Source organism: Kwoniella dendrophila, chromosome 11 (assembly GCF_036810415.1).
Source record: "Kwoniella dendrophila CBS 6074 chromosome 11, complete sequence".
NCBI lineage: Eukaryota > Fungi > Basidiomycota > Tremellomycetes > Tremellales > Cryptococcaceae > Kwoniella > Kwoniella dendrophila.
The window spans coordinates 1,498,988-1,521,979 of NC_089486.1; the positions used below are offsets into that span (position 1 = coordinate 1,498,988).

The window sequence follows — 22,992 nt, forward strand, 5'->3', positions numbered from 1 at the left end:
AGTGTAATTCAACAGCGCAAAACGTCAACGATTGTAAACGATCTTACAAAAGAGGGTGAGTGACCGAGGCGAAGATAGCTGGGACGGAGTTACTTCCTTCTGCGGGTAAAGGAAGGAAAGAGAAGCAAAACAAGACTGACGTAGAGGTTTACAAAGGAGATTCCATGCTCTCTGCGCATTCAAAAGATCTCTCCAATACGGTACAGATGAAAAGAAAAACATGGGATGACGCACTTTCTTATCGTAACACCTTTGTCGTGTTACTGTCAGAGTGAAAGTGGCCGGTCGGAGCTGTACTAACCGAGCACTCTTTTGTACAGCTCGACTCAGAAGAGGAGCAAAAACGACTTTCACATACTCACTATGGTAAATCCTCGGTCATGCAGCTATAGTTCTAAGGTATAAAAAAGCTAAAGATGCGCTCACTTCTTGTGATTCCTACTTTACCATCACACTTCCACTTCATACAACACACCTGCAAGTACAAATCACTGTAAATTACTCAATCTAATCGATATGTCCACCTCAACCGATTCAGCTGCCCCAAAATGCCCTACTCATACTACTAAATCTATGGCATTCACATTATCAGATAACAAGCCCATATGGGGTTGTAACACTGTCAATTGTAAGAGAGAATACTCATACACCGGTCCTTCATGCCCAACCCATGGAAGTATGAAGCTTGCGGTTACTGATCAAGGAGATTGGTATTGGGGATGTACCAATGATGACTGTATAGAATTTTCGGACTTGGAAGTCAAACCTCGTATCGCACCAAGAAGGTCTGCCTATATTGCGCGAAGTGGCGAATTTCCACCAGTAAGTCGCTCAGCTAACCTAGATCTTGTACTATAAATTCTGCCTGCCACAAGGGAAAAATGCTGATCATCTTCAAAACCCATTACCTACAGCCTGATCGTGAGGTTCATGATGATCTTACAACCATCGCTGGAGGCTTCTTCTCACCCGAAGACCGCGTCTAGGTACGATACTCTGTAAACTATTCGGTCACATAGAAGGCGGTTCGGATAATCTTCCATATGTTATAACGTTCCATAGAAACTCCATCCATTGTGAAGAGATACGATAGTTCAAATCACATGCATATTTCAAATCACATGCATATGACCTTGTTACACAAATTCGAGTCTTGCCAAGTGGTGATTAGAAATGTTTACATAAGTCTATCCAGCCTCCAAACTGTTGTATTTCTGATAACGAGTATGCATATACGTCTATATAAGTCTATAATCTAGTTATATGTGTTACAATATGTATAATACTACAATAAGGATATCTAAGCAGCTCGACGAGGTTCAAGGATACTAGTCTAAGTAAAATGTTATAAAGCTACTTGATGCTTACGTAACTCAACACTTTTTTGTACCAATTTGACTCAAAGAGGGACTTTCACAGTTGCATTATTGATTCCCAAAGGTAAGTTGCCCCCCGATCACTTTGCCTGCCAGTACAGATAGACACTTATCTTCATCAACTAAATTTCCCTGTATGGCCAACCGCAGAGAGTTGAGGGTGACTAATCACCAAGGAAGCATGTCCCTTCTATACAATGGAAGAAAAACATAAACATGTTTCATGGTCAAGGTCTCTACCCCCGAATTTTCACGATGAAAGGTACTTACTGATCAAAGGTTCTCCGTAGTCTGCATATCTTACAAATATGTCGGACGCCGCATGATCACCTTTGTGAATTGTTGCAATTGACCGAGATAGGTGGAGTACCTACATATTTTCGACTCGAATAGTCTACACTCCGGCTTTCCTTACAGGATCAACTTGGTTCATATTCGCAAGGTATATAAGCAGTGCTTTGAGCGAGTAAATTCTTATCTTTTCCAACAACAACAATCATACCCATAACCCACCTAGCTTATCTTATTAATTACATAGCTTATCACTTCGAGTGGCCAAACTTTCAATATAATCAACAATATGTCCGAGTCACATCAATCTTCTTCAGTGAGTTTGGCGGTTACTTAATGTTTCGAATACTGTACCGTTGAGCAAACCGCTTGCTAACCGTAAAATGAACTTGATCTTATCCCAAAGAGTAAGGCTCCAAGTTTTGCTTCCATGAAATTTGGAGCTATCCCAGAAGGGTCAAGGGCATCTTGTGAGTTGGACTTTATCACGCAAATCGTAATCACTGATGCCAATTCATAACTCACAGACAACGCTTCCGCCGGTGGTGCATCTCTTACAAACTTTGATGTCAAAAGTTACGCTTCTAAAGCTGCGTCCGATGCTGCTTCCCAACAACGAGCTCTAGATGATATGAAACGATCTCAGGGAGGCTCCTCTTCTGGATAGCTACAGCCTAGACTCTGCTGTAGGGTATTATGTGAAGTTACATTCTGTATGTTACACATCCTGTACAGCACTCTTACTGGTTGTGGCGGAATTTCCTATTTTCCCTCGCTTTTGTAATATGAGTTTGCAGTTGCTCGATTACCTATCTGCATTAATTATAATGCTCAACTGAAAACGGTCATTTCATAGGTGAATTCTTGTCGTGATTGACTAAAAGCTTGCTACCGACTACGGTGTTCGTACTACTGTATCACTTGAGCAGCATGATCACCTTCGATCGAGAAGCTTGTGCCTCACTGATCCAGTTGGGCTTCTCCTTGCGTAACAGACATATACAAGTATGCAGTTGGTAAGCTCTCCGAAAAGTTCATCTATGCAGTAAGTATTCAGGCTACCTCAAGCCTCACATATTGTGCGCAGAGTATCGGCGCAAGTCACATATAGCAGGACAGAGTCCCCTGTTGATGCGTTACTACTGCAAGAAATACCTGCCACTTTGACTTCCAGTCGAGCTTAACCTGGTACAAGTCAGAGCAGTATGATGTCTATTAGCAGTTTACCTTGATTGGTATCGCTAACCGAGTGACAATGAATGATGCATTCGGTGTACAGCAGTGTCCTCCTTTATTTGTTCGAGATAATTCTGCAAGGCAAAGGAAATACGTATAATGGTCTCGAAACATAGGGCAAACGGCCTTTGTGAATCCGTTGATGCCTACCCTTTGAGGTCCATCCTTTGATCGCGCAGTATGCTCCATTCTAGAAGACACAGCCTTTGTCATGAGCCAGCGCATAGGTAGTTATGGTCATTGCCACGCTCTGTAGAATATATAAACAGCGTAAAAAAACTGGGAAGAGACTGGTATTCTTGACAATTCTATATCATCAAATTATCACTTCAATACTTTTTCTTGAATAATTTTATCGTCTAACCATCGCAGCGTGAATAATTGATTAATCACAAATATGTCTGAACAACACACCTCTCAAACCAATCAATCTGCAGGAAGTGATTATTGGGCAGCCGCTAGACGCGATGTGAGTAAATCAGTTTTATGCTTCATATTTCGATTACAAGTGTTGTTTCGAGTATCCATATACCTAGAGATAACCTCTTTCCATCCATTCTATAGAACCGTCTTAAAGCTTCTGAAGGGCAAGTGCCTAGCGAAAATAAGAGAGCCTTCTGTAAGTGTATCCGAGATATCGCACAAAAACAAGCTACGAAGGTTGGCGCAGGTGTCCTGAGATACAATATCGCGGCTAATGCATAGCGATTATCGATAAAATTTTATCGCAGATAACCCTATTAAAACAGGTCCTCGTACCGAAACCTACAAATCTAACGAGCAGCTGTTCAATGAGGCTAAAGCCAGCTCAAAAGCCGAAGGAGCTCAATCAGAAGTCTGGGGACAATCTTCTCAAGGGGGTTCAACCTCAGGATAGATGGTGCTGAAAAAATTGAAAGACTATCTTTTAGATCATATATTTGAGTTCAGTTTGCGAGTCTGCTTTAGTCTTTCAGTTCAGTTCATCATTACAAGATCTCATATACATAGGACGAGTTTAGTTTATTGAATGCATGTTTATGTGTTCCGTGCCACATTGATCTCCAGCTCTCTCGCTGATAGTCATCACCTTTTCTGAACAATCGAAAAATCAAAAGAGTTTCTACTTGTTGACGCATCGTGACTCGATTGATTAAAATTAAATTTATAGCATTTCAACCTTTCATTTTTACAGGTGATTCCAACCGCGATTCTAATAAATTCGATATGACCGGAGATAAGGAGAAAACCAAAAAAACCGTTTCTACCGTTTATGACCATGATTATCAGTACAGTGTTTGAAGGTGAATTCGTCTTAAAAGAATTAACCGAATATAAAACACCAATTTATTATGATTAGAAGGCTGAATAATTTTTGAGAGCCGCATGAATCTTCCTCTGAATTATTTCAACTCCTATAGTTTGGAAGACTGCTTTTCGCATACAATCGGTCCATCATCCTTTGATGTTTGGGTCAATGTTGAGTAACTTCGATTTCACTTTACTATTAATGGTATCAGAAAAGATAAGCGATCGATATATATATATATATATATATTTATGCGTGTGTGTAGAGCATATTATCATCCAACCTTTCTTTTTTGTACAATCTGACGAATTTACTGTATTTTCCACGATTAGCCATAACTGAATAGCAAAAGTAGGATCAATGAGTCAAGCAAAAGAAGTACCTACCTTATCAACGAGCCAAACCGAGGACAATGATTATGATGGAGGATATTGTCCGATGCACGTTCATCCTTCGCCGCTCTACAAATATGATGCCAGCAGTTGGGGAACAGCATACAAAACAATAGTGGAAAATCAGAAATATGAATTTCAGATTACTTGCAATGATTTACATGCTGTTGAATATGCAAGAAGAAAAGGCTGGTTAGATGAAAATGGTCAACCTAGTGTATTGTTATCAAATGGATCCGTAAGTTTCATTCCTCCTCAAAGCTATAATTTAGCTGAATACCTGGAAACGCTTAGAAGCAAAATCAGGTATCCAAAGAGGTTAAAATCAGCGATAATACGACCGAATCTATAGTACGATCATCTCGGGCAAGTCAGTATAAGTTCAATCTATTTTCCTCATTCCGAATCACCCGTTTAGACAATATATCATGGTGATGGTTAACTGATTATCTTTTGGTTCACTGATGAATCGTTTGTTGTTTAGATTTGCCAAGAATTGATACTACTATGAGTAGTGTTGATAGCGAGCCATCAACATCTTCGGGTAGTTCTTCAGGTATGAAGAGACATTCGCACGGTACACCCAAAGAACTTCAAGCTCGTAGATTACATGTAAGTGTACATGCGTTACGCTTTACAGTAACACTGGGGCATCAACTGTGTTACTGGTTTCAGCAGATAACAGGTACTCATTATTTTGCGTAATTCCTTCTAGCATAACTCACCAAGAACACCTATTAGTTCACGAAATCATAATCCATTGAGGACAAGCGAAGATATCAGTCACTTTGTGTGTGAGATCAGGAGACCTGATGACATCTTCCGTTCAAGCACTCACAACGCTTTTCCTGAAGTACCGCAAGTCGAGGAAATCAGACTACACACATGTCAATGACGTGATGATTAAGTGATGACAGTCAGTAGTAAGGGCTGGAACGGACTATCTTGTATATGTGCCTTACAGCTTACTGTGCTTGGAAACTTTGACAAGTATCTCGTTTAGGTACAATTTATGCATCTACCTTCCGATTGATTCTATTTAGTCTATTTAAATCTATAGTCTATATAATATAACGCCTGCAGTATAGCTTAGTGAGCTAATTAGAAAGCTAATCGGAACGTTGGTATGTCAGTTATGCACGACTCGATGTGTTGCGTGGGGGAAAAACAACTTACCTTGGTTGAATAACCATCCACCGTCAATAACAAATTCAGCGCCGGTAACGTATTGATTCTAAGAAGCAGGCACAAGTTCAGCCTTATTGCGCTTTCGGGGTAGAATTGTGGAACATGAAGACTCACGGTAATGATACCAAATATACATTGAGCATAATCAATAGCATTACCAGGTCGACCGAATGGAATTCCCCATTTAGTTTTAAATTCTTGAGTGTGATCATCGGATCCAGTGTTGTTTTCATTTGGAATGATTGTCATGCCCTGAAAGTTCGACGTGAGTTAGCTTGGGGCTTTTAAATTGTAAAGATGAGGATTGGAAACTTACAGATGGGAAATATCCAGGGCAGACAACATTCTAAACATCAGATTGTATTCAGCAATTTTACTTTGATCATACTGTGGTATGGCTGAGAAAACTTACTACTCTGATATTCAAACCTCTTCTAGCGAATTCTAAAGCTTGTTGATGTGATAGAGAGATAGTGGCGGCCCTGTAGTAGGAAGTACAGAATATTAACGTCGAAAAAGGCTTGTGGATTCCGAGAGAGAACAAAATACTCACTTTCCAGCATTATAATGGAATTGACCTCTTTGAGAAGTTTTAGTTATACCAGACATTGAAGCCAAGTTGACTATATTTCCAGGTTCACTGAATTTACCAATAGTTTTAGCAGCTGCTAATAATGGTAAGAAAGCGAATGCTGTGAAGTGGTATGAAGCTGTATTGATCCTCCATACATCGGCCCTATCGAAGTGAAAATCAGTCATCAAACATCTTGGATTGTTACAACGGGAAAGGCAAATAGTCAAATTGGTTATTAAACTAGCAAAAAGGGGATGAAACCATGGAGCCATTACAGATATAATGCTCACCATTGTTCAAAAGTTTCACCTTCAAACATTTGTTTAGATAATCCTTCTGCAGTTTGTTCACATGCATTGATATCTGTTGCTCCGGGGAAGATACCGTGGTCTAAGATGATAATAAAAATATTAATCCACATTCAGTATACACAGTCACTCCATGATTGGCTTGATTTGACTTACTGTTGATAAGAACGTTGACCCATTTCTCTTTAGATTGAACTTCTTCAACGAATTCTAAGAGAAAGAAGGAAGGATATTACTGGATTATTATCATGACAAATTCCTTTGGATAAAGGCGTTTTTGAACTCACTCTTTATACCTTCTTTATTACTAACATCAGCTTGAATAGCAATAATTTCACCTTTTCCTTTATTTCCTAAAGATTTATAACCTTCTACAGCGTTCTTTAATGGTTCTTCTCTTCTACCTGTTATATAAACTTTTGCACCATTTTCAGCTAATGCTGTTGCTGTAATTAAACCTAAACCAGTTCCACCTCCGGTAACTAATGATAGGTTCAAGAAATAAGTATAATTTAGCTGTGATATCTATTGAGATGGGGGGTTGAACATACCAATAGCAACCCAACCTTCAACATTGAATAATTTGGGAATTTCAAGTACACCTTGACCTAAAGTTGTGAATAAAGCTGTTTCGGACATATTGAAGTGAGGTATCTATTTGCTGTTCTTCCTAATCGTTGTTCACTGATAAGTATTTATAGTTATGGAAGATATAAAAGGTAAGAAGTCTTCAGCTTTATTTATATTTTCTTCATAAGTATAAGTATATCAAATGCCGATTGTAAGACCAAGTGTAACAAAGCAAGACTAGTGGTTTCTTCCATTAGAGGGTACTCTTAATTACTCTTCCTTTGTTGACAATATATATGTATGACGTCAATGCGATGATGTTTGACAATCTAAGTAAGGAATCTTCATACACTTGCATTATACTTCAATAATCACATATCTTCAAAGGTTTTTGGGGACTTGACAGTCCTTTACACTGTTTTCAGAGTAACGATACAGGAAGATGAGAAGGGTATCAAAGATATGAAGAAATCTTATCGGATAAACAAAGGAACGTAAACCTAAATGTGGACCCGTTCGGTTTAAAGCGATAAGTGGAGGCGGTTCTTTGTCATGCTCATGCTCTCATCAAGGTAAGATACAAAGTATAATTATTTCGTATAGCTATACATATGGATATGTAGAGTATGATGGGATATTGAACAGGTTTGGTACTGCTAGTGCTTGGTATGGATGCTATGGTGGTTATCCCATCAAAATCTTGCAATATCCCTCAGATAATCTGATATTTCTCCACTTGGATATCCCATCACAGAATCGAGCTCTGTACTATAGAGATTACACCGAGTAAGTTGTATACAACAATGCATCTATACATTACCCATAACTTCCACTCGACCTTTTCCTTTTGTTTCGTTATTCACCAAATCTGTTATTGTTCGGAATGCACCAGGACTTATTTGGACGATCTACAGAGGGAATAGGAGTTAAGGTTAGCAGTTGAAGCCTTGACAGAAATCGATATGACAAAGAATATAATGAACGAGGAAATCGGTCAAATGCAAAACATTTCATTAGACTTACAGCTTCCCAATCCATATCCATTAAATCTTCTTCAACTTCATCAACTTCTTTTAACAATTGATCTTTAATTTTTTTAGCATCTTTATTTGACATTGTAATTCTAATTCTCATTCTTGATCTTCTTATAGGTAAAGTAGTGTTTTCTTCAGTGGACAACTTTTTAATTAATTCTAAAGCTTGTGGTTTTGCAGGTTTATCAGATTTAACTGAAAATCCAATTTCTGACATTGTTTTTTCAATCATTCCAACTGTATGTTTACGATTCGTATTTGGATCAACTGTCATTTCTGAGACTAATGTTGCTATTTCTCTTGATAATGATGATAATTGATGTGTTCTTTCTAAATTGTTGATTTGTAATTCACCTTTACGCAATATCTAATAGTGATTTAATTGATAATTTCATTAGATATTGATCTCCCCCTTACACTACACTATGCTCTTGTTCTCCGTTTCAAGATTGTCATAACCATTCAAGTGATTACTCATTTACTCACCTCCTCAATTGCCTTGTTCAAATCATCCGTCTGAAAACATTTCGTCCAATCATCTTTTTTAGCTACTAAACCTTTTGGTACATTGGTAAATATCTGTTCTATCTGTAAGATTTCTGATAAATCGGTTTCTCTATAAGCCCACGAAAGTGTTGAATCAGTCAAGAACCTCTGGGACATCATGAGAATGCTGTGGCCATCTGAATTGAGTATAGAATTGATATCGTTGAAGCGTATCTGGGTTATAAACTTACACTCCTGATCGGAATTCTGATACTTTATTTTGATAACATGCGATCTGATACCATTGAGTGATGAGTTGATATCAGAAAGGCTTTGATGTAAATTAGTTCGTTTAACATGTCACTCACCTCAAATCTCTTTCCACCCTTCTTCATCCGAACTATACTAACATTTGTAAGTCTAATACGAAGAGAGACTGATGGTAAGTATCGTCGTATGAGACAGCAATGTTAAAACGATTGATGACTATTTGGGAGCTTACTTGATCTGTGTTCCAGGTTGTTTATTCATTTTCAGGATATCTTTATCTTTTAGTTAATGTGTTATCTGTAACTGAGATCTATTATATCTCAAAATCCATGCGTTGTCGTTATGTATGCTCTTGATCAAATTCCAAGATATCACTCTAATATATACTTTTTGAAAAATCACAAAGTAATATCCATATAATCTTCTTCCTTTTATAGACGTCATGTCAATAATGAAACTGAAAAAGTCCAACCGTGGGAAAGTGATGAATGACGTGTTTTATGTCAAAGAGTCGGCTCCGAGATGAGGGTTATACGAGTACAATTGAACAACGTCGACCACTTTTATATCTGTTCTGTATCTGTATTTGATATATATATCTTTGCTCTAGAGACAACATTCCAAGCATAACACGCAAGCAGCTGGACTAGATAACGGCATTCATCAATACGTATATAATGCGAATATAGCAGAAGTGAAAATCATACGAAATCACCTATAAAACCTTGCAAAGGCAGTATAATCTCCAAATTCTCGAAAAATGAAAGTCTTTGAAAATGATATAACGTATAAGTGAGTTTTGTGAGACAAGAATCTTATCGGATCCGATCATATCAACTCCAAAATATATGAGGGAAGCTTGCAATGGGTATACTAAAACGATACACCCATCTATCTGACTTGACTCGCATTTATAAAGCGTCGTAGAAGGGATGGAGAAGCTCACACATAATCTTGCCAATTCAATAGCTATTCCCCAATCCAAACTTTATCAGCATTACATCGTAAATATCCTAATCCATATGCAACACATGTATATTCAGTAGATACTATAAATAGAAGTGTTGATCCTGAAACTGGTATATTGAGATCAGAGAGGTTGATAGGTGTTCAACAAGGTGCACCGAAATGGATAACCAAGGTGAGTTTGGTTTTTTTTTTTTTGACAATAATGATTATAATTGAGACAAATTCATTCATTTATGAAAAGAAAATACGTATGTACGCAGCTTATATAATGTGTATCTTCTAGTTATTCCATTTACCTCCAACAGCATATGTAAGGGAAGTAGTTTTCGTTGATCCAGAAAATGTAAAAGCAACTTCAATGTCTGTTAATTTAAGTTTAGCTCAATATGTGTAAGTAATTTACATCTTATTTCAATTATGTCACCATATACTATCCTTCAAAGCTTATAACCAAATGTCATTAGGTCATGTCTCGAATTAATAAATTATCTTCCATCAACTTTGAATCCAGGTACAACAACGCAATTCAATCAAAGAGCTCTATTGATATCTAAATTTCCAACAAGATACGTTGCAAGGAAAATCGAACAAGCTTCTTTAGATAGATTTAAATCTAATGCAGGTATAGGTAAAAAAGGTTTCGAATGGGTTTTAAATGGTGGTGATCAATCTAGTTTACCAAGACCAAGTTTAGATTAAAAAGATTAGATCAAAAGGATGATCCATATAAAAGGAAAGGAAGGATAAGTTTGAGAAAGCTAGTGGTACGACCAAAAGGAAAATAATACAGGGATTAAATGATACAGACGACATACAAATATGACCTCAACACGTTATGTTCAACACGACAATAGTCAAAACAACAGTTCAACATTAATGATATACAATAAATACCCTTCAGACACAATTCAACATGTAAGACGAAACAATAACATTCAATTCAACATGATCACCAAAGAAATCAAGGATAGATAAATAGCGTTGTAATAGATACTTTATAATGCAGGTACAGACCATTCAACGAAACCGATAATTCATTCATCGATTGCGTGCAGACCGTCCATTCATCAAGGCTTAGATTCTTGCCAGCTTGATGATACGATATGAGCAAGCACGGCTTTTCGAAAAGTATCACAGATGAATAGTGATAATGCATGACAATAGTAATCTATACCATTGTCTCTCAAACTGAGTAGGGTGTTTGTAAAGTTGCTACTGTATTTTAGTAAATGGTGTTACAGTAAAAATACACTATCTATGTTTGAAGAGTGAAATACAATTTATGCTACAGTGAAAGTGATATGAGGTGTGTAGTCTATAAAGTGAGGTGTGAAGTTCTGATATTATGCTACAAATAAAAGAGAAGCTGTGATTGGAATACGTCTACCCAACAGGTTGACATCCAAAGGAGAAGAACGATGTCAAATGTTTTAGAAATCGGCTTCTGTACTGAAAACTCTTCTATTTAACCTATCATCTACGCCTCCTTTTCCACTAGGTAATGAAGGTGTACCTGATCTCGATACATTGGCAAGTTGGTACGATGATACTCTAGATTCGAAGAAATCTATTACAACATGACAACACGATTGAATATATTAGCTGTGAGAACCCCAATATATCACTTGGGAGCAAAAGAGCAGCTATGACGTACTTGCTTTTCCTTGTAATGAGATCAATTCCATCCAGTCGAATGGATTTGTAGCGTGATATATCTTTGAATATCCTAAATCTACTATAAGTCGATCGGCAACGAATTCGATATATTGACACATCAACTATAGATATATACGAATGTCAATGATCTCTCCGCAAAACAGCATCACCACAATTCGAACGAGTGATGTTAAACATCTGAGTGAATGAGTCAAATGAATTTAGATATATGAGTTCACTCACATCCGCATTGATACCTATGAGGCCACACGGTAGAGCATCCGTCAAGAATTCTTTTTCTATCACCACAGCCTCGGTAACGATGTTATGTACTTCTTCTTCGGAACAACGGTGTCTGAGATGATTGTACAGCTACGAATAGAGAATCGAGGTCATCAGTCCCGACATCCATTTAGCTTAACTGACGAGGACTTACCAAGCAGGCAAAATCCTGGATAATCGTGCGTCGTACGTTATTAGCTGATTGACTATCGATGTCTATCTCACCAGCTAATACTCACGGTATGTGTACCTTCATCTCTACTTATCAATTCATTTGAGAAAGTCAATCCAGGCATAAGACCTCTTTTCTTCAACCAGAAAATAGCGGCGAAAGATCCAGAAAAAAAGATACCTTCTACACATGCAAAAGCGACTAAACGCAATCGGAATGGCTACATTGGTATCATTAGCTTGATAATTTGCGAAGGATATCGGTATGCTACAATAGTATACTAACCATCTCATCTGTTATATACTTCAATGCCCAATCCGCTTTCTTCCTTACACACGGTACTGTCAAGTTTTTCGTTTCGTTTCAATATCAGCTTTTCTCTCCTCTTTTTATAGAGTATATATGTAGAGCTTACTATTTTCCATTCCTCTGAATAAGAAATCTTTTTCTTCACTATCTCTTACATAAGTTTCAATTAATAAACTATATGTTTCACTATGTACTTGTTCCATCATAGTTTGAAATGCATAAAATGCTCTTGCTTCTGATATTTGAACATCAAGCGAGAATTGCGAAACGATGTTTTCTAAAGAAGAACATTTTACGCATAGTACGAGTTAGCAAATTATACTGGAAATTCAGATGACTCTAAACTCACCCCCAACAATACCATCACTAGCAGCGAAGAAAGCTAAAATTCTCAATATGAAGAATCTCTCTTGTTCCGTTAATTTCTCATTCCAATCAACTAAATCATGACCTAAATCAAGTTCTTCGGATGTCCAGAAAGATGCTTGAGATGCTTTGTATGCTTGCCATATCTGTGGACGTGTTGGGTTGTATCAGCAAAAGCAGAATTCTTTCACTAATAGTGATCGTCATACTGTAAAGACTTCACTACCTCGTCCGGCTGAATGGCTTGGACAAAGCTCACCCTCACAAGAAGAATGGATATAAGAAATGCTTCACTTACCTCTCTATACTTTATAGGAAATAAAACAAATCTATCATTTGATTCTCTCAATATATCTTCGTCATCTTCTTCTAGAAATCTTCTTTGTTTACTCTCTTCTCCCTTTTCTTGCTTTTTCGCCTCCACTTCGTCTGTACGCTGCTGCTGCTGAGTAATAGTCATCGTACTCATTGCACTTTCTAGAGAAGAACTACTATCATACATAGGTCTAAAGTTGTTTATACTAGATATCTGATCTAAATCATCTATTGAAGTTGCTGTTGAACAGTGCGAACTACTTGAAGATGATCGAGTTTTACTTTGTCTTGAGGATGATGATGGTTTACTTGGTCCGGCTATAGCACCAGGAGCCGGATGATATGTGTTTCCTGTTGGTTGTGAACGAGTAAGCGGTGTTGGCATTTTGAGTATGAGTATAAGCCTCTGATCGAATTGGATGTGAAGTAAGAACAGAATCAGATGAATCAAGATGGATGCAGTATACAGTATACAGTATCCGGTAATAGTAATGTTCATTCATGTCGATCGATAATTCTTGCAACAATGAAAACAAAAAATCTCCACAGTAACATGACGCATCAACCCCTCATAATAGCGTGTCAGCCATGTGGTTTACTATGGATGGTCCAGTCAACTGGGGTGTCAGGATATTATGTAAGATCAGTTTAAATCTACAACTGTTATTGGTCTGTTATTCTTTCAAGCGCTTATTTGCCGTCGCTTATAGGGCATGATTACGTGATACTACACTATAGGTTATAAGTGTTATAGATAGGCATTTATAATAGGTTTTTATTTATATACCCAAAATATATATCGATCGTCTTTTGATTTTGCCTCCTTATATATCACTTAATCTTCACTGGTCATTCACCCAATAATCTTTATAGTAACAAAATGTCAGCACCAAGACAAATAACAAGATTAGCTAGTAGAGCTATATCTAGACGAGCTTCACCTTTGGGCAATGGTATAATACGAAATCAAAGATCATCAATTTTGTCACCTTGTCAATCATCTTCATCATCGTCAAATCAGTACCAAGTTAAAGGTTTAAGTGTAAGATATGGATCACATTTACCTGAAAGATCTCCAAATTTTGTAAAACCAACTGAAAAACATTTAAATGATTTAAAAAAAATTGTTAGTTCATCGCTAAGTAGTTTAGATGGTACAGCAACACAAGAAGAATTAAAATCATTTAATGATGATTGGATGAATAAATATCATGGAAATTCAAAAATTGTATTAAAACCAAAAACAACAAAAGAAGTTTCTGAAATTATGAAATATTGTTATCAAAATGATTTGGCTGTTGTTCCTCAAGGTGGTAATACTGGTTTAGTGGGTAAGTTTGGCAGCGGCGGTAGCTAGGGGTGGGATGGGGGCATTGCCTTTCTTTTGGCGGTTCGGGGTGGGTTGGGGGCAGTTTGATACTACGGCAGTTAGGGGTGGGTTGGGGGCATAGTAAACTAAAGGGTGGGACGGGTGGGACAATGTATACATTGGTGGCTAGGGGTGGTGGCTAGGGGTGGTAGCTAGGGGTGGGATGGGGGCATTGCCTTTCTTTGGCAGTTCGGGGTGGGATGGGGGCATAGTAGACTGAAGGGTGGGATGGGTGGGATTGTATACTAACTATAATTACATTACCTTCTGTTCTTAGGCGGTTCAAACCCAGTACACGACGAAATAATCCTAAATCTAAGCAATATGAACAAAATCAGATCATTTGACCAAGTTTCAGGATGCTTAGTGGCAGATGGTGGTGTTGTATTAGAAGCTGCAGATCATTATTTAGCTGAAAAAGGATTTATATTCCCGTTAGATTTAGGTGCAAAAGGATCATGTCATATTGGTGGTAATGTTGCGACCAATGCAGGTGGTTTAAGATTATTAAGATATGGTAGTTTACATGGAACAGTTTTAGGTTTAGAAGTTGTTTTACCTGATGGTACAATTTGGAATGGTTTAAGTAAATTAAGAAAAGATAATACTGGATTTGATATTAAACAATTATTTATTGGTTCAGAAGGTACAATAGGTATTATAACTGCTGTATCTATAATGTGTCCAAGAAGACCAAGTGCAATGAACGTGGCTGTATTTTCTTTAGAATCTTATGAAGCTGTTCAAAAAGTTTTCGCTGAAGCTAAAGGTCATTTGGGTGAAATTTTATCTGCTTTTGAGTTCTTTGATAAACAAAGTGTAAGTAGTTGATCCATTTCTCGACGATTTAGAAATAGACACTTATAACCTCCCCCTTACATATATATAGTACGCCCTGGTAAAACATCATCAAGAAGAAAATGGTGAAGCTGAAAGAAAAGTATTCGAAACTGAAGGTGATTTCTATTGTTTGATAGAAACTGGTGGTAGTAATGCAGAACACGATGAAGCTGTGAGTTGACATAATTGATCTAATCTGGAGATATTACTAGAATGGTTTCTCGAATATAGAGTTCATTGTGCTGACTAACAACGCCCCACGTTTTCACAGAAACTTACCGGTTTACTAGAACATTTGATGGAAAATGAAATGGTTTTAGATGGTGTTTTAGCACAAGATTCAACTCAATTCCAAGCTTTATGGAAATTACGTGAATTAGTACCTGAATCAGCTGGTAAAGCAGGTTCAGTATACAAATATGATGTTTCAGTACCTGTTGCCAAAATGTATGAACCTGTTGAACAATTAAGAGTTAAATTGAGAGAAGGAGGTGTTTTAGAAGGTGATGGTAAGATGGAAGGTCCAATTAAAGCTGTAACAGGTTATGGACATATCGGTGATGGTGAGTTTTGATCTCTACCATAGGATAACTTGTATCAAGATATACTTATGATTGTTATTTGTATTTGCTGACTGAATTCGATCATCTCGCATAATAGGTAACATTCACATCAATATCGTCGCAACTAAATATACAGATGAAATTGAAAAAATAATCGAACCATATGTATATGAAGTTGTATCAAAATATGATGGATCCATTTCAGCTGAACATGGTTTAGGTGTAATGAAAGCACCTTATATTGGATATTCAAAAAATCAAACTTCAATTGAATTAATGAAAAAAGTTAAACAAATGTTTGATCCTAAAGGTCTATTAAATCCTTATAAATATATTGTATAGACGGAAGAGGGAATTCCATTAATATATATGCATAGATTAGCATTTTTTATCATGTTTGATGATGATCTAATGCATTCAGTAGCTGTATTAGGATAGAAAGCTGTATTCTGGAATGATGAGAAGAAGAGCGAGTTGTAGCGCTAGCTTATCGTATACTAACAATTCTGTTGCTTTTCACGTATGGTCTCGTGCTCCTGATATACTGATCCTGTCCACAGTAATAGTAAACAAGGGTAAATTCTGTTACAGGACAAAAGGAGAATGTAAGAAATTGTTTTTTGTGGTATTTCAGGGATCAAAGCATTCCTACAGTATTCCCAGTGGCGGCGTTTCATGTCAAGGATTTAACGTTTCAAGTACAATAGAAGAATCATCCTTCGCTATACGAGTACATATATCAAAGTTTGGGTGTTTGATCGCTGTTCGGTATACTTTTTATTGGGAAGGATACAAGATACGTGGATGATCATTCAAGCATTGAAGCGGGAAGCAAAGTCACAATGAATACCAAACATCTGTTTCTGTCATTATAAAAAATGCACAGGTCCATTTGTAGTCTTGATAATGATCTGTGCGTTTCATACATGTAACAAAAACACTTTTCAATGATTGATTGAATACAACTACAGCTTTTGTACGTATTGTTGTTGCTTTGAGCATTTAATTATTACTCATATGCTATGCATAACTACCATTATTCTGCTATTTCTCTTTTATACATACCTATATTCTGTATCAGTCTCATCCTTTGATATCTGCTCCTCGCTTTAGACGATACCTTTGGTACCAGCAATTTCATCTTCACCACATCTAGTTGACCAAGTCACTCAAAGTGTCACTCCTTTATTCGAGATTATTCAAAACCGCCTCCTTTTCCATACGAAAATCATTCCACAGTAATTACTCAGTACCCCTTATATCAACCTTTCTCCTTTCTTCAACGGCTAGGCAAGTGCATTCGCGATACAAGCCATCCAAAGTGAAAATCCATAGTATACTGTAGCAAATCAAATCGTAGTGAACAAAGCAAGTGGAAAAGGATAGGAGATAATATATATCGCAGGTTCTTTCAACATCTCTATTCCGTTTTTCCATGATTCTCACCAATTGATCTATATCCCCAGCTTATATATAGTCTTGTGAAATCTTCATCAGGTTCTGTTCGTATATCTCAGGATCAAGAGGCTATTCCCACATTTCTCCCGAGTATATCTATCACCATCTCCACCTACTGATTTAACCGGGATCTTGTTTTCATCATCTCCCTTCTTCAAACCTAACCAACAACAATGAGTTCCCAAACTCAAACTAGACAACCTGGTCAATCACGATCATCTAATCAAGGTGCAGCTCAACCTCAAGAAAGAACAACAAAAGGTAATTCAGCCAGTGCCCCTAGAAAAGTTAAATTCAATGTTGGTGAGTTAGCTTCTATAGATATCATCGTTCAACTCATCTTAATAAATCATCATACTGACTTGGTTGGGACAATCATTCTGTTTTAGGCCATACATACCACGTTTTAGATGTGATAGGAGAAGGTGCTTATGGTGTAGTGGCTTCAGCTATTCATAGACCATCAGGAACACAAGTAGCTATTAAAAAAATAGCTCCTTTTGATCATGCACTATTCGCTTTGAGGACTTTGAGAGAATTGAAATTGTTAAAGAATTTTGCTGAAGAAGGTGTCAGTGAGAATGTAAGTGATTATTCGCCAAACGGTTTCCGCTATGTACCACACTAAACATATAGCTGATATCCTCTCGCTTGACTCAATTAGATTATTTCAGTTTTAGATATAATTAGACCCGCATCATATGATACTTTCAAAGAGGGTAAGCTCTATTATACCTATATATCAATTTAGAGAAAAAATAAGTGCTGATTATCTCTGATTGGGACCTATTTAGTCTATTTGGTTCAAGAACTTCTTGAAACCGATCTACATCGTGTGATTCGAACTCAGGATTTATCAGATGATCATTGTCAATATTTCTTATATCAAACATGCAGAGCTTTGAAAGCACTCCATTCAGCTGAGAGTGAGTTATTTGCTCTGTTCAGCTTCACACCTATAACTCACTGATATAGTTCATTGTGTTTTACGACAGTCATTCATCGAGATTTGAAACCATCAAATTTACTCTTAAACGCAAATTGTGATTTAAAAGTTTGTGATTTCGGTTTAGCTAGATCAAGTCAACCTACCGCACCAGAAGATGGCAATAATCAGGGATTTATGACTGAATGTTAGTTATTTTACCTGCCTGTCATTTCGAAAGAGAGCTATCAACTGATCCTTTGAGTCATTTACAGATGTTGCTACTAGATGGTATAGAGCACCGGAAGTCATGCTTTCCTTCAAGATGTATACAAAGGTTAGTAACATAACAGGAGATTCACTCATCCTGATGTATTGTAGCTGATCGAATCCGACCATTATAGTCTATCGATGTATGGTCTGTCGGCTGTATCTTAGCTGAGATGTTGAGTGGAAAACCTTTATTTCCAGGACGAGACTAGTTAGTCTTAGCCGTTCTTTATGATTTGTGTGGAGCTCAAAACTGACGATGTCGATCTCCCTCAGTCACAATCAACTTGAATTAATCTTGAATGTATTGGGTACGCCTACTTTCGAAGAGTTCCAAGCTATCACATCTGATAGATCAAAAGAATATGTTAGAGCCCTTCCGTGAGTATTTGTTCATTGTTACCATCAAACTAGTCTGCAGGTAGACCGGTGGGACTTTCTGTTGACTATTGATTCCTTATTCCGAGCAGGTTCCGCAAGAGAAGAACTTTCCAATCGCTTTATCCAAACGCTTCACCTTTAGCTATTGATTTCTTGAGTAAAACATTGACCTGTAAGCATGGTCATGATAAAACTGCTATTGATTGGAGTACTGATAACCAGGATCTGTTCCCTTCTCCAGTCGATCCAAAAAAACGATTCACAGTTGAACAATGTTTATCACATCCATACTTGGAGGCATATCATGATCCAGAAGATGAACCTTCGGCTAAACCATTATCATCTGATTTCTTTGATTTCGACATGCAAGAAAAAGCACCTTCAAGAGAAGGTCTGAAACAGTTGTTGTTTGAAGAGATTATGACTTTTGGTCAATCTGGAAATCGTCACTAAGTAGGATGATGTATAGGTGAAAGTGCGAAGATGACTGTTTGATAGGTGTGTAACTGTGTAACTGTGTATTGTATATCTGTATATTATCAGTCAAAATAGTAGAGTAGATCAGTGTGTTACCAATCTCATTGAATTTTATCCATATCTTTTCATAGACCTGTTATGCATATATTTACTTGCAACTCCATGTTGAACAACGTTCACTTCGTTTCCTTTGTTTGTTCGATATACCATAAAGCCTTTGTAAAGTGCTATCGATATGTTACATTGGATAGTTGTACATCTAACTATTCATTTGCTATATAACATACACTTCTAAGTGATATGCAAGATGTGATTTTAAGCTGCTGCTTCATCCTCTGCTTTCTTCTTTTTTACCTCGATCTATAATACGAGGAATCGGTTGTCAGTATGCGAAATGTTTTTATGGGAATCTCAAAACCTGAACTTACCCTTGTCACTTGATCTGCTGGAGCACCTTTTAATACACCCACTTGAGCTTTCAACATTTCCACCTGACGGGGAAATAAAAGAAGATTTAAGGTCAGTTATCATCTCTCTATCTCTGCAAATGACTATTTATATGAAAGATCGAAGGTAAAACGATACAACTCACAATTTCATCACCTACATCACCTTGAATAACAATTTCTTCTTCACCTTGTGGAGTTTTTGAAACACTTGAACCTGTTGCAAATTTACCTGCGAATAATTTTGCAGCTTTTTTCAAATCTATTCCAAATAATTCTAAATTTTGAACATGTGTTTGATGTTTACGTTTTGTTCTTTCTGATCTTTTTATAATAATTTTAGTTTCTTTTTTTTTATTAGCTTCAGCTTCAGCTTTTTTAATTGCTTTCTTTTCAGCTTTAACAGCATCAGCTTCTAACTTTTCTTGTTTTTCAATTGATAATGTACCGATTCTAGAAACCAAGTTACCTAATATAACAATTGTCATTTCCATGAAAATTATTAGCTTGTTGCATGATGATAACCGAGGACGAATGATTTTTTTTGATCCATACTCATTCATCAACACAAACACAAGACTCACCTTCTCCCCATAATCTCTCAAATTCGTCTTTATCTTCATTCTCTAACCAAGTTTTACATTTTGAAAATGATGGTCCAAATTCACAATATTCAGTTGGTAAAGAACATATTTCACAATAATGTGGTGTGATTGGTTTAGTTGAAGGTCCAGCTACCGAAGTCATTGTTACGAGTATGTATGCAAGAATATACGATCTGAGCTACACGTTGAAGAAGAGATAAGCGATGAAGAAAAGAAAGAAAAGAAATAATTCTCTTAACATTCCAAGTTGCGCTTTGAGCGGTGACGATTTGGTAACCCCATATTGATCGGACAATCTTCAATCTCCGCTATGGTATATTACGTACTGAACATGTGCATCTTACTGTATCTTTATTACTATCGTTCCTTGGCAAGTAGGATAAACTTTCCTTCATTGATTGTTCGTAAATATGCTTTGTCATTTTAGCAATTATATGTTCATACATTCGACGGTATAACAACAAGTGGGGAGCTGTAGCAAATGCTTGACAACACGAGCATTTAGTGCAAAAACGATTTTACAGACTCGTTCTCAAGATCGACACCAAATTCAGAACGCTGCGCGCGTCAAGTTGGTCCTTGTCTTGTCACAATTTAGTCTATGGTAAAACACACTGTCCAGCTAAAGGCAAACAACTAGAGAGAGGGACATCACAGCAATGCCTCTGATACAGAATTTGTCAGGAGTAGTGATACGATGTTTCAAAAGCGTTGAGCATTGTGCAGATTGGATGACAGGAGCCGCCGGTCCTGTATTTGTATTTATGTGTTGGTCGTTGATATTATCAGGAGGATTTATATATTGTGAGTACTTTGAGGAACTTGGGACTGTCCATTTCCTATTAATGACATCCAGCTAATCACAAATGGTTTACCTAGTCGATGTGGTAGTACGAACATTATCACCATTTTCACTATTTTTGCTATTACCTTTATTGATCTTTGTACCTTTAAATCTATATGGACAATATTATCTAGTTACACATGTACCCCCAGGATATCCTGCACCAAAACCATCAGGTGAAGATAAGAATAAATCAAAATGGTTAATACAAAATCCCAAGAGTATATGGTCAGGTGAAAGATGGGGTTTTAAGAAAAGAGGTAGAAGTTTAACTGGAATGTCAAATAGTTATGGTGGTGGTTCATCAGAAAGAAGAGTAAGAAGATGTAGGAAATGTGATGGTCCAAAACCTGAAGTAAGTAATCTTTATACCGTTTGGTAGTTAGGTGTAACGACTCTTGATACTGATACTGATCTGTTTGTGATGATTCAGAGAACACATCACTGTTCTGTATGTAAACGTTGTGTATTGCAAATGGATCATCACTGTCCTTGGATAAATGCATGCGTGAGTTCATCTAACAGCAAGGTATACCCGAGTATCGACCTCAACCCGCTTCAGATACATGCGGTCAAGGATTGATCAGAGCTGATATATCGAAATTTCATAGGTCGGTTTGCATAATCAGAGACATTTCGTTCTATTCATGTGAGTTGAATCACCGTTTGAGAATCCTTCATGACCATGCACTTTCGATTAACCACTCATCAATCCATCGTGCATGTAATAATTCGCTCACGCTGAATAACTGATATATTAGGGCATGGCTATCAACTGGATGCACTACAGTCTGTATAACGGGATATCACCATTTTCTGGCTACGTTTGATTATCATGCAGAAGTGAGTCCACAATTGCCTCTCGCTCGACTTTGGCATCGAACTTGTCCTCCTGCTGTTGCTGAATACTATTTCCCTTCCTATAGTGGACAGCTATAACGCCCAAACTAGGCTTCACCTTGATATTCGTTTTATGTTTAGCGATCGGTAAGTGATTTTGTTGGTGGATCGGTGCGATTGCTGACTGAATAAATGCGTACTGGTCAGGCTTTGCTGTATCCATTTTGATGCTATGGCATTTATATATGGTTTCATACGGGGAAACTTCGATAGAAAGTCATGATAATGCTTATCTAGCAGGGAAAGCTAAAAAGGAGGGTTTGGTGAGCTACAAGGCGTGCTTCCATACACCGTTGTTGACGCATTGTCATTCCTACACAGATCTATCTGAATCCATATGATTTGGGCAAACGTCGCAACCTGCAGCTGTTCTTTAACATCGGTCCAAACGGATAGTACGTATCGGAGCGGATGATTGTTCCTTTTTATCTATAGCTAACATATCTTGTTGCTAGCTCTCCATATACTCTCCTATTTCCACTTGCTCTACCTCCAGCTTCCAACGGATGGTCATTCTCACGACGGCCTATACCGTCGCATCCACCTACTAAATCAGCTAATCTACATGCACCCGAACTGGCAGATGGCTTGATAGCTCGAGCGAACGGGTTGGGCCTTGGCTTGGGATTAGAGGGCGAACTGGGAGTGCACGAAGGAGAAGTCAGTCCGATAGGAGGACATGCAGAGGATGGAATGGGAGGGTACGTGATGGGTGATGAGGAAGGGTTGACGGATGACGAGGAAGGGGGAGGGGGTTGGATGGATTTAGGCGATCCTCAATATCGCATGGACGATGATCGTTGAGACATCAAGGATAGTATTGACTTGAGCG

The 22,992-nt window shown here is 37.5% G+C and overlaps 12 protein-coding genes across 12 annotated transcripts; 8 read left to right on the forward strand and 4 right to left on the reverse strand.

Annotated features, from left to right (window-relative positions):
• Window positions 1-516: 516 nt before the first annotated feature.
• L201_008113 (uncharacterized protein) lies at window positions 517-986 on the forward strand (the record flags this gene model as incomplete). Its single annotated transcript, XM_066223811.1, has 2 exons — window positions 517-822; window positions 915-986. 2 exons carry the CDS (start codon window positions 517-519, stop codon window positions 984-986), a joined length of 378 nt encoding a protein of 125 aa, XP_066079908.1.
• A 970-nt stretch (window positions 987-1,956) lies between these two features.
• On the forward strand, window positions 1,957-2,334 carry L201_008114 (uncharacterized protein; the record flags this gene model as incomplete). Its single annotated transcript, XM_066223812.1, has 3 exons — window positions 1,957-1,983; window positions 2,074-2,137; window positions 2,195-2,334. The coding sequence occupies 3 exons, from the start codon at window positions 1,957-1,959 to the stop codon at window positions 2,332-2,334; spliced, it is 231 nt and encodes a 76-aa protein (XP_066079909.1).
• A 966-nt stretch (window positions 2,335-3,300) lies between these two features.
• On the forward strand, window positions 3,301-3,780 carry L201_008115 (uncharacterized protein; the record flags this gene model as incomplete). Its single annotated transcript, XM_066223813.1, has 3 exons — window positions 3,301-3,372; window positions 3,468-3,522; window positions 3,635-3,780. The coding sequence occupies 3 exons, from the start codon at window positions 3,301-3,303 to the stop codon at window positions 3,778-3,780; spliced, it is 273 nt and encodes a 90-aa protein (XP_066079910.1).
• A 771-nt stretch (window positions 3,781-4,551) lies between these two features.
• Window positions 4,552-5,288, forward strand: L201_008116 (uncharacterized protein; the record flags this gene model as incomplete). Its single annotated transcript, XM_066223814.1, has 4 exons — window positions 4,552-4,821; window positions 4,878-4,953; window positions 5,068-5,195; window positions 5,259-5,288. The coding sequence occupies 4 exons, from the start codon at window positions 4,552-4,554 to the stop codon at window positions 5,286-5,288; spliced, it is 504 nt and encodes a 167-aa protein (XP_066079911.1).
• Window positions 5,289-5,684: 396 nt separating this feature from the next.
• L201_008117 (uncharacterized protein) lies at window positions 5,685-7,292 on the reverse strand (the record flags this gene model as incomplete). Its single annotated transcript, XM_066223815.1, has 10 exons — window positions 5,685-5,692; window positions 5,760-5,817; window positions 5,886-6,023; window positions 6,088-6,117; window positions 6,184-6,253; window positions 6,325-6,507; window positions 6,636-6,735; window positions 6,810-6,863; window positions 6,941-7,135; window positions 7,205-7,292. The coding sequence occupies 10 exons, from the start codon at window positions 7,290-7,292 to the stop codon at window positions 5,685-5,687; spliced, it is 924 nt and encodes a 307-aa protein (XP_066079912.1).
• Window positions 7,293-8,032: 740 nt separating this feature from the next.
• L201_008118 (SBDS family rRNA metabolism protein) lies at window positions 8,033-9,274 on the reverse strand (the record flags this gene model as incomplete). The annotated part of the gene is made up of 6 exons (XM_066223816.1): window positions 8,033-8,131; window positions 8,247-8,624; window positions 8,744-8,873; window positions 8,995-9,038; window positions 9,112-9,163; window positions 9,246-9,274. 6 exons carry the CDS (start codon window positions 9,272-9,274, stop codon window positions 8,033-8,035), a joined length of 732 nt encoding a protein of 243 aa, XP_066079913.1.
• A 499-nt stretch (window positions 9,275-9,773) lies between these two features.
• Window positions 9,774-10,681, forward strand: L201_008119 (uncharacterized protein; the record flags this gene model as incomplete). Its single annotated transcript, XM_066223817.1, has 4 exons — window positions 9,774-9,805; window positions 9,983-10,154; window positions 10,266-10,372; window positions 10,447-10,681. The coding sequence occupies 4 exons, from the start codon at window positions 9,774-9,776 to the stop codon at window positions 10,679-10,681; spliced, it is 546 nt and encodes a 181-aa protein (XP_066079914.1).
• A 731-nt stretch (window positions 10,682-11,412) lies between these two features.
• L201_008120 (uncharacterized protein) lies at window positions 11,413-13,467 on the reverse strand (the record flags this gene model as incomplete). Its single annotated transcript, XM_066223818.1, has 9 exons — window positions 11,413-11,549; window positions 11,637-11,760; window positions 11,882-12,010; window positions 12,075-12,089; window positions 12,160-12,312; window positions 12,378-12,433; window positions 12,508-12,678; window positions 12,751-12,913; window positions 13,066-13,467. The coding sequence occupies 9 exons, from the start codon at window positions 13,465-13,467 to the stop codon at window positions 11,413-11,415; spliced, it is 1,350 nt and encodes a 449-aa protein (XP_066079915.1).
• Window positions 13,468-13,962: 495 nt separating this feature from the next.
• L201_008121 (uncharacterized protein) lies at window positions 13,963-16,196 on the forward strand (the record flags this gene model as incomplete). The annotated part of the gene is made up of 5 exons (XM_066223819.1): window positions 13,963-14,413; window positions 14,729-15,270; window positions 15,341-15,463; window positions 15,563-15,854; window positions 15,952-16,196. 5 exons carry the CDS (start codon window positions 13,963-13,965, stop codon window positions 16,194-16,196), a joined length of 1,653 nt encoding a protein of 550 aa, XP_066079916.1.
• Window positions 16,197-17,485: 1,289 nt separating this feature from the next.
• L201_008122 (uncharacterized protein) lies at window positions 17,486-19,341 on the forward strand (the record flags this gene model as incomplete). Its single annotated transcript, XM_066223820.1, has 10 exons — window positions 17,486-17,615; window positions 17,702-17,895; window positions 17,977-18,031; window positions 18,107-18,238; window positions 18,308-18,445; window positions 18,513-18,574; window positions 18,642-18,718; window positions 18,784-18,888; window positions 18,978-19,060; window positions 19,130-19,341. The coding sequence occupies 10 exons, from the start codon at window positions 17,486-17,488 to the stop codon at window positions 19,339-19,341; spliced, it is 1,188 nt and encodes a 395-aa protein (XP_066079917.1).
• Window positions 19,342-19,680: 339 nt separating this feature from the next.
• Window positions 19,681-20,558, reverse strand: L201_008123 (translation machinery-associated protein 22; the record flags this gene model as incomplete). Its single annotated transcript, XM_066223821.1, has 4 exons — window positions 19,681-19,725; window positions 19,794-19,856; window positions 19,958-20,280; window positions 20,396-20,558. 4 exons carry the CDS (start codon window positions 20,556-20,558, stop codon window positions 19,681-19,683), a joined length of 594 nt encoding a protein of 197 aa, XP_066079918.1.
• Window positions 20,559-21,075: 517 nt separating this feature from the next.
• Window positions 21,076-22,964, forward strand: L201_008124 (uncharacterized protein; the record flags this gene model as incomplete). Its single annotated transcript, XM_066223822.1, has 9 exons — window positions 21,076-21,220; window positions 21,296-21,615; window positions 21,694-21,768; window positions 21,872-21,909; window positions 22,022-22,103; window positions 22,187-22,247; window positions 22,308-22,423; window positions 22,482-22,555; window positions 22,616-22,964. 9 exons carry the CDS (start codon window positions 21,076-21,078, stop codon window positions 22,962-22,964), a joined length of 1,260 nt encoding a protein of 419 aa, XP_066079919.1.
• Window positions 22,965-22,992: the final 28 nt, after the last annotated feature.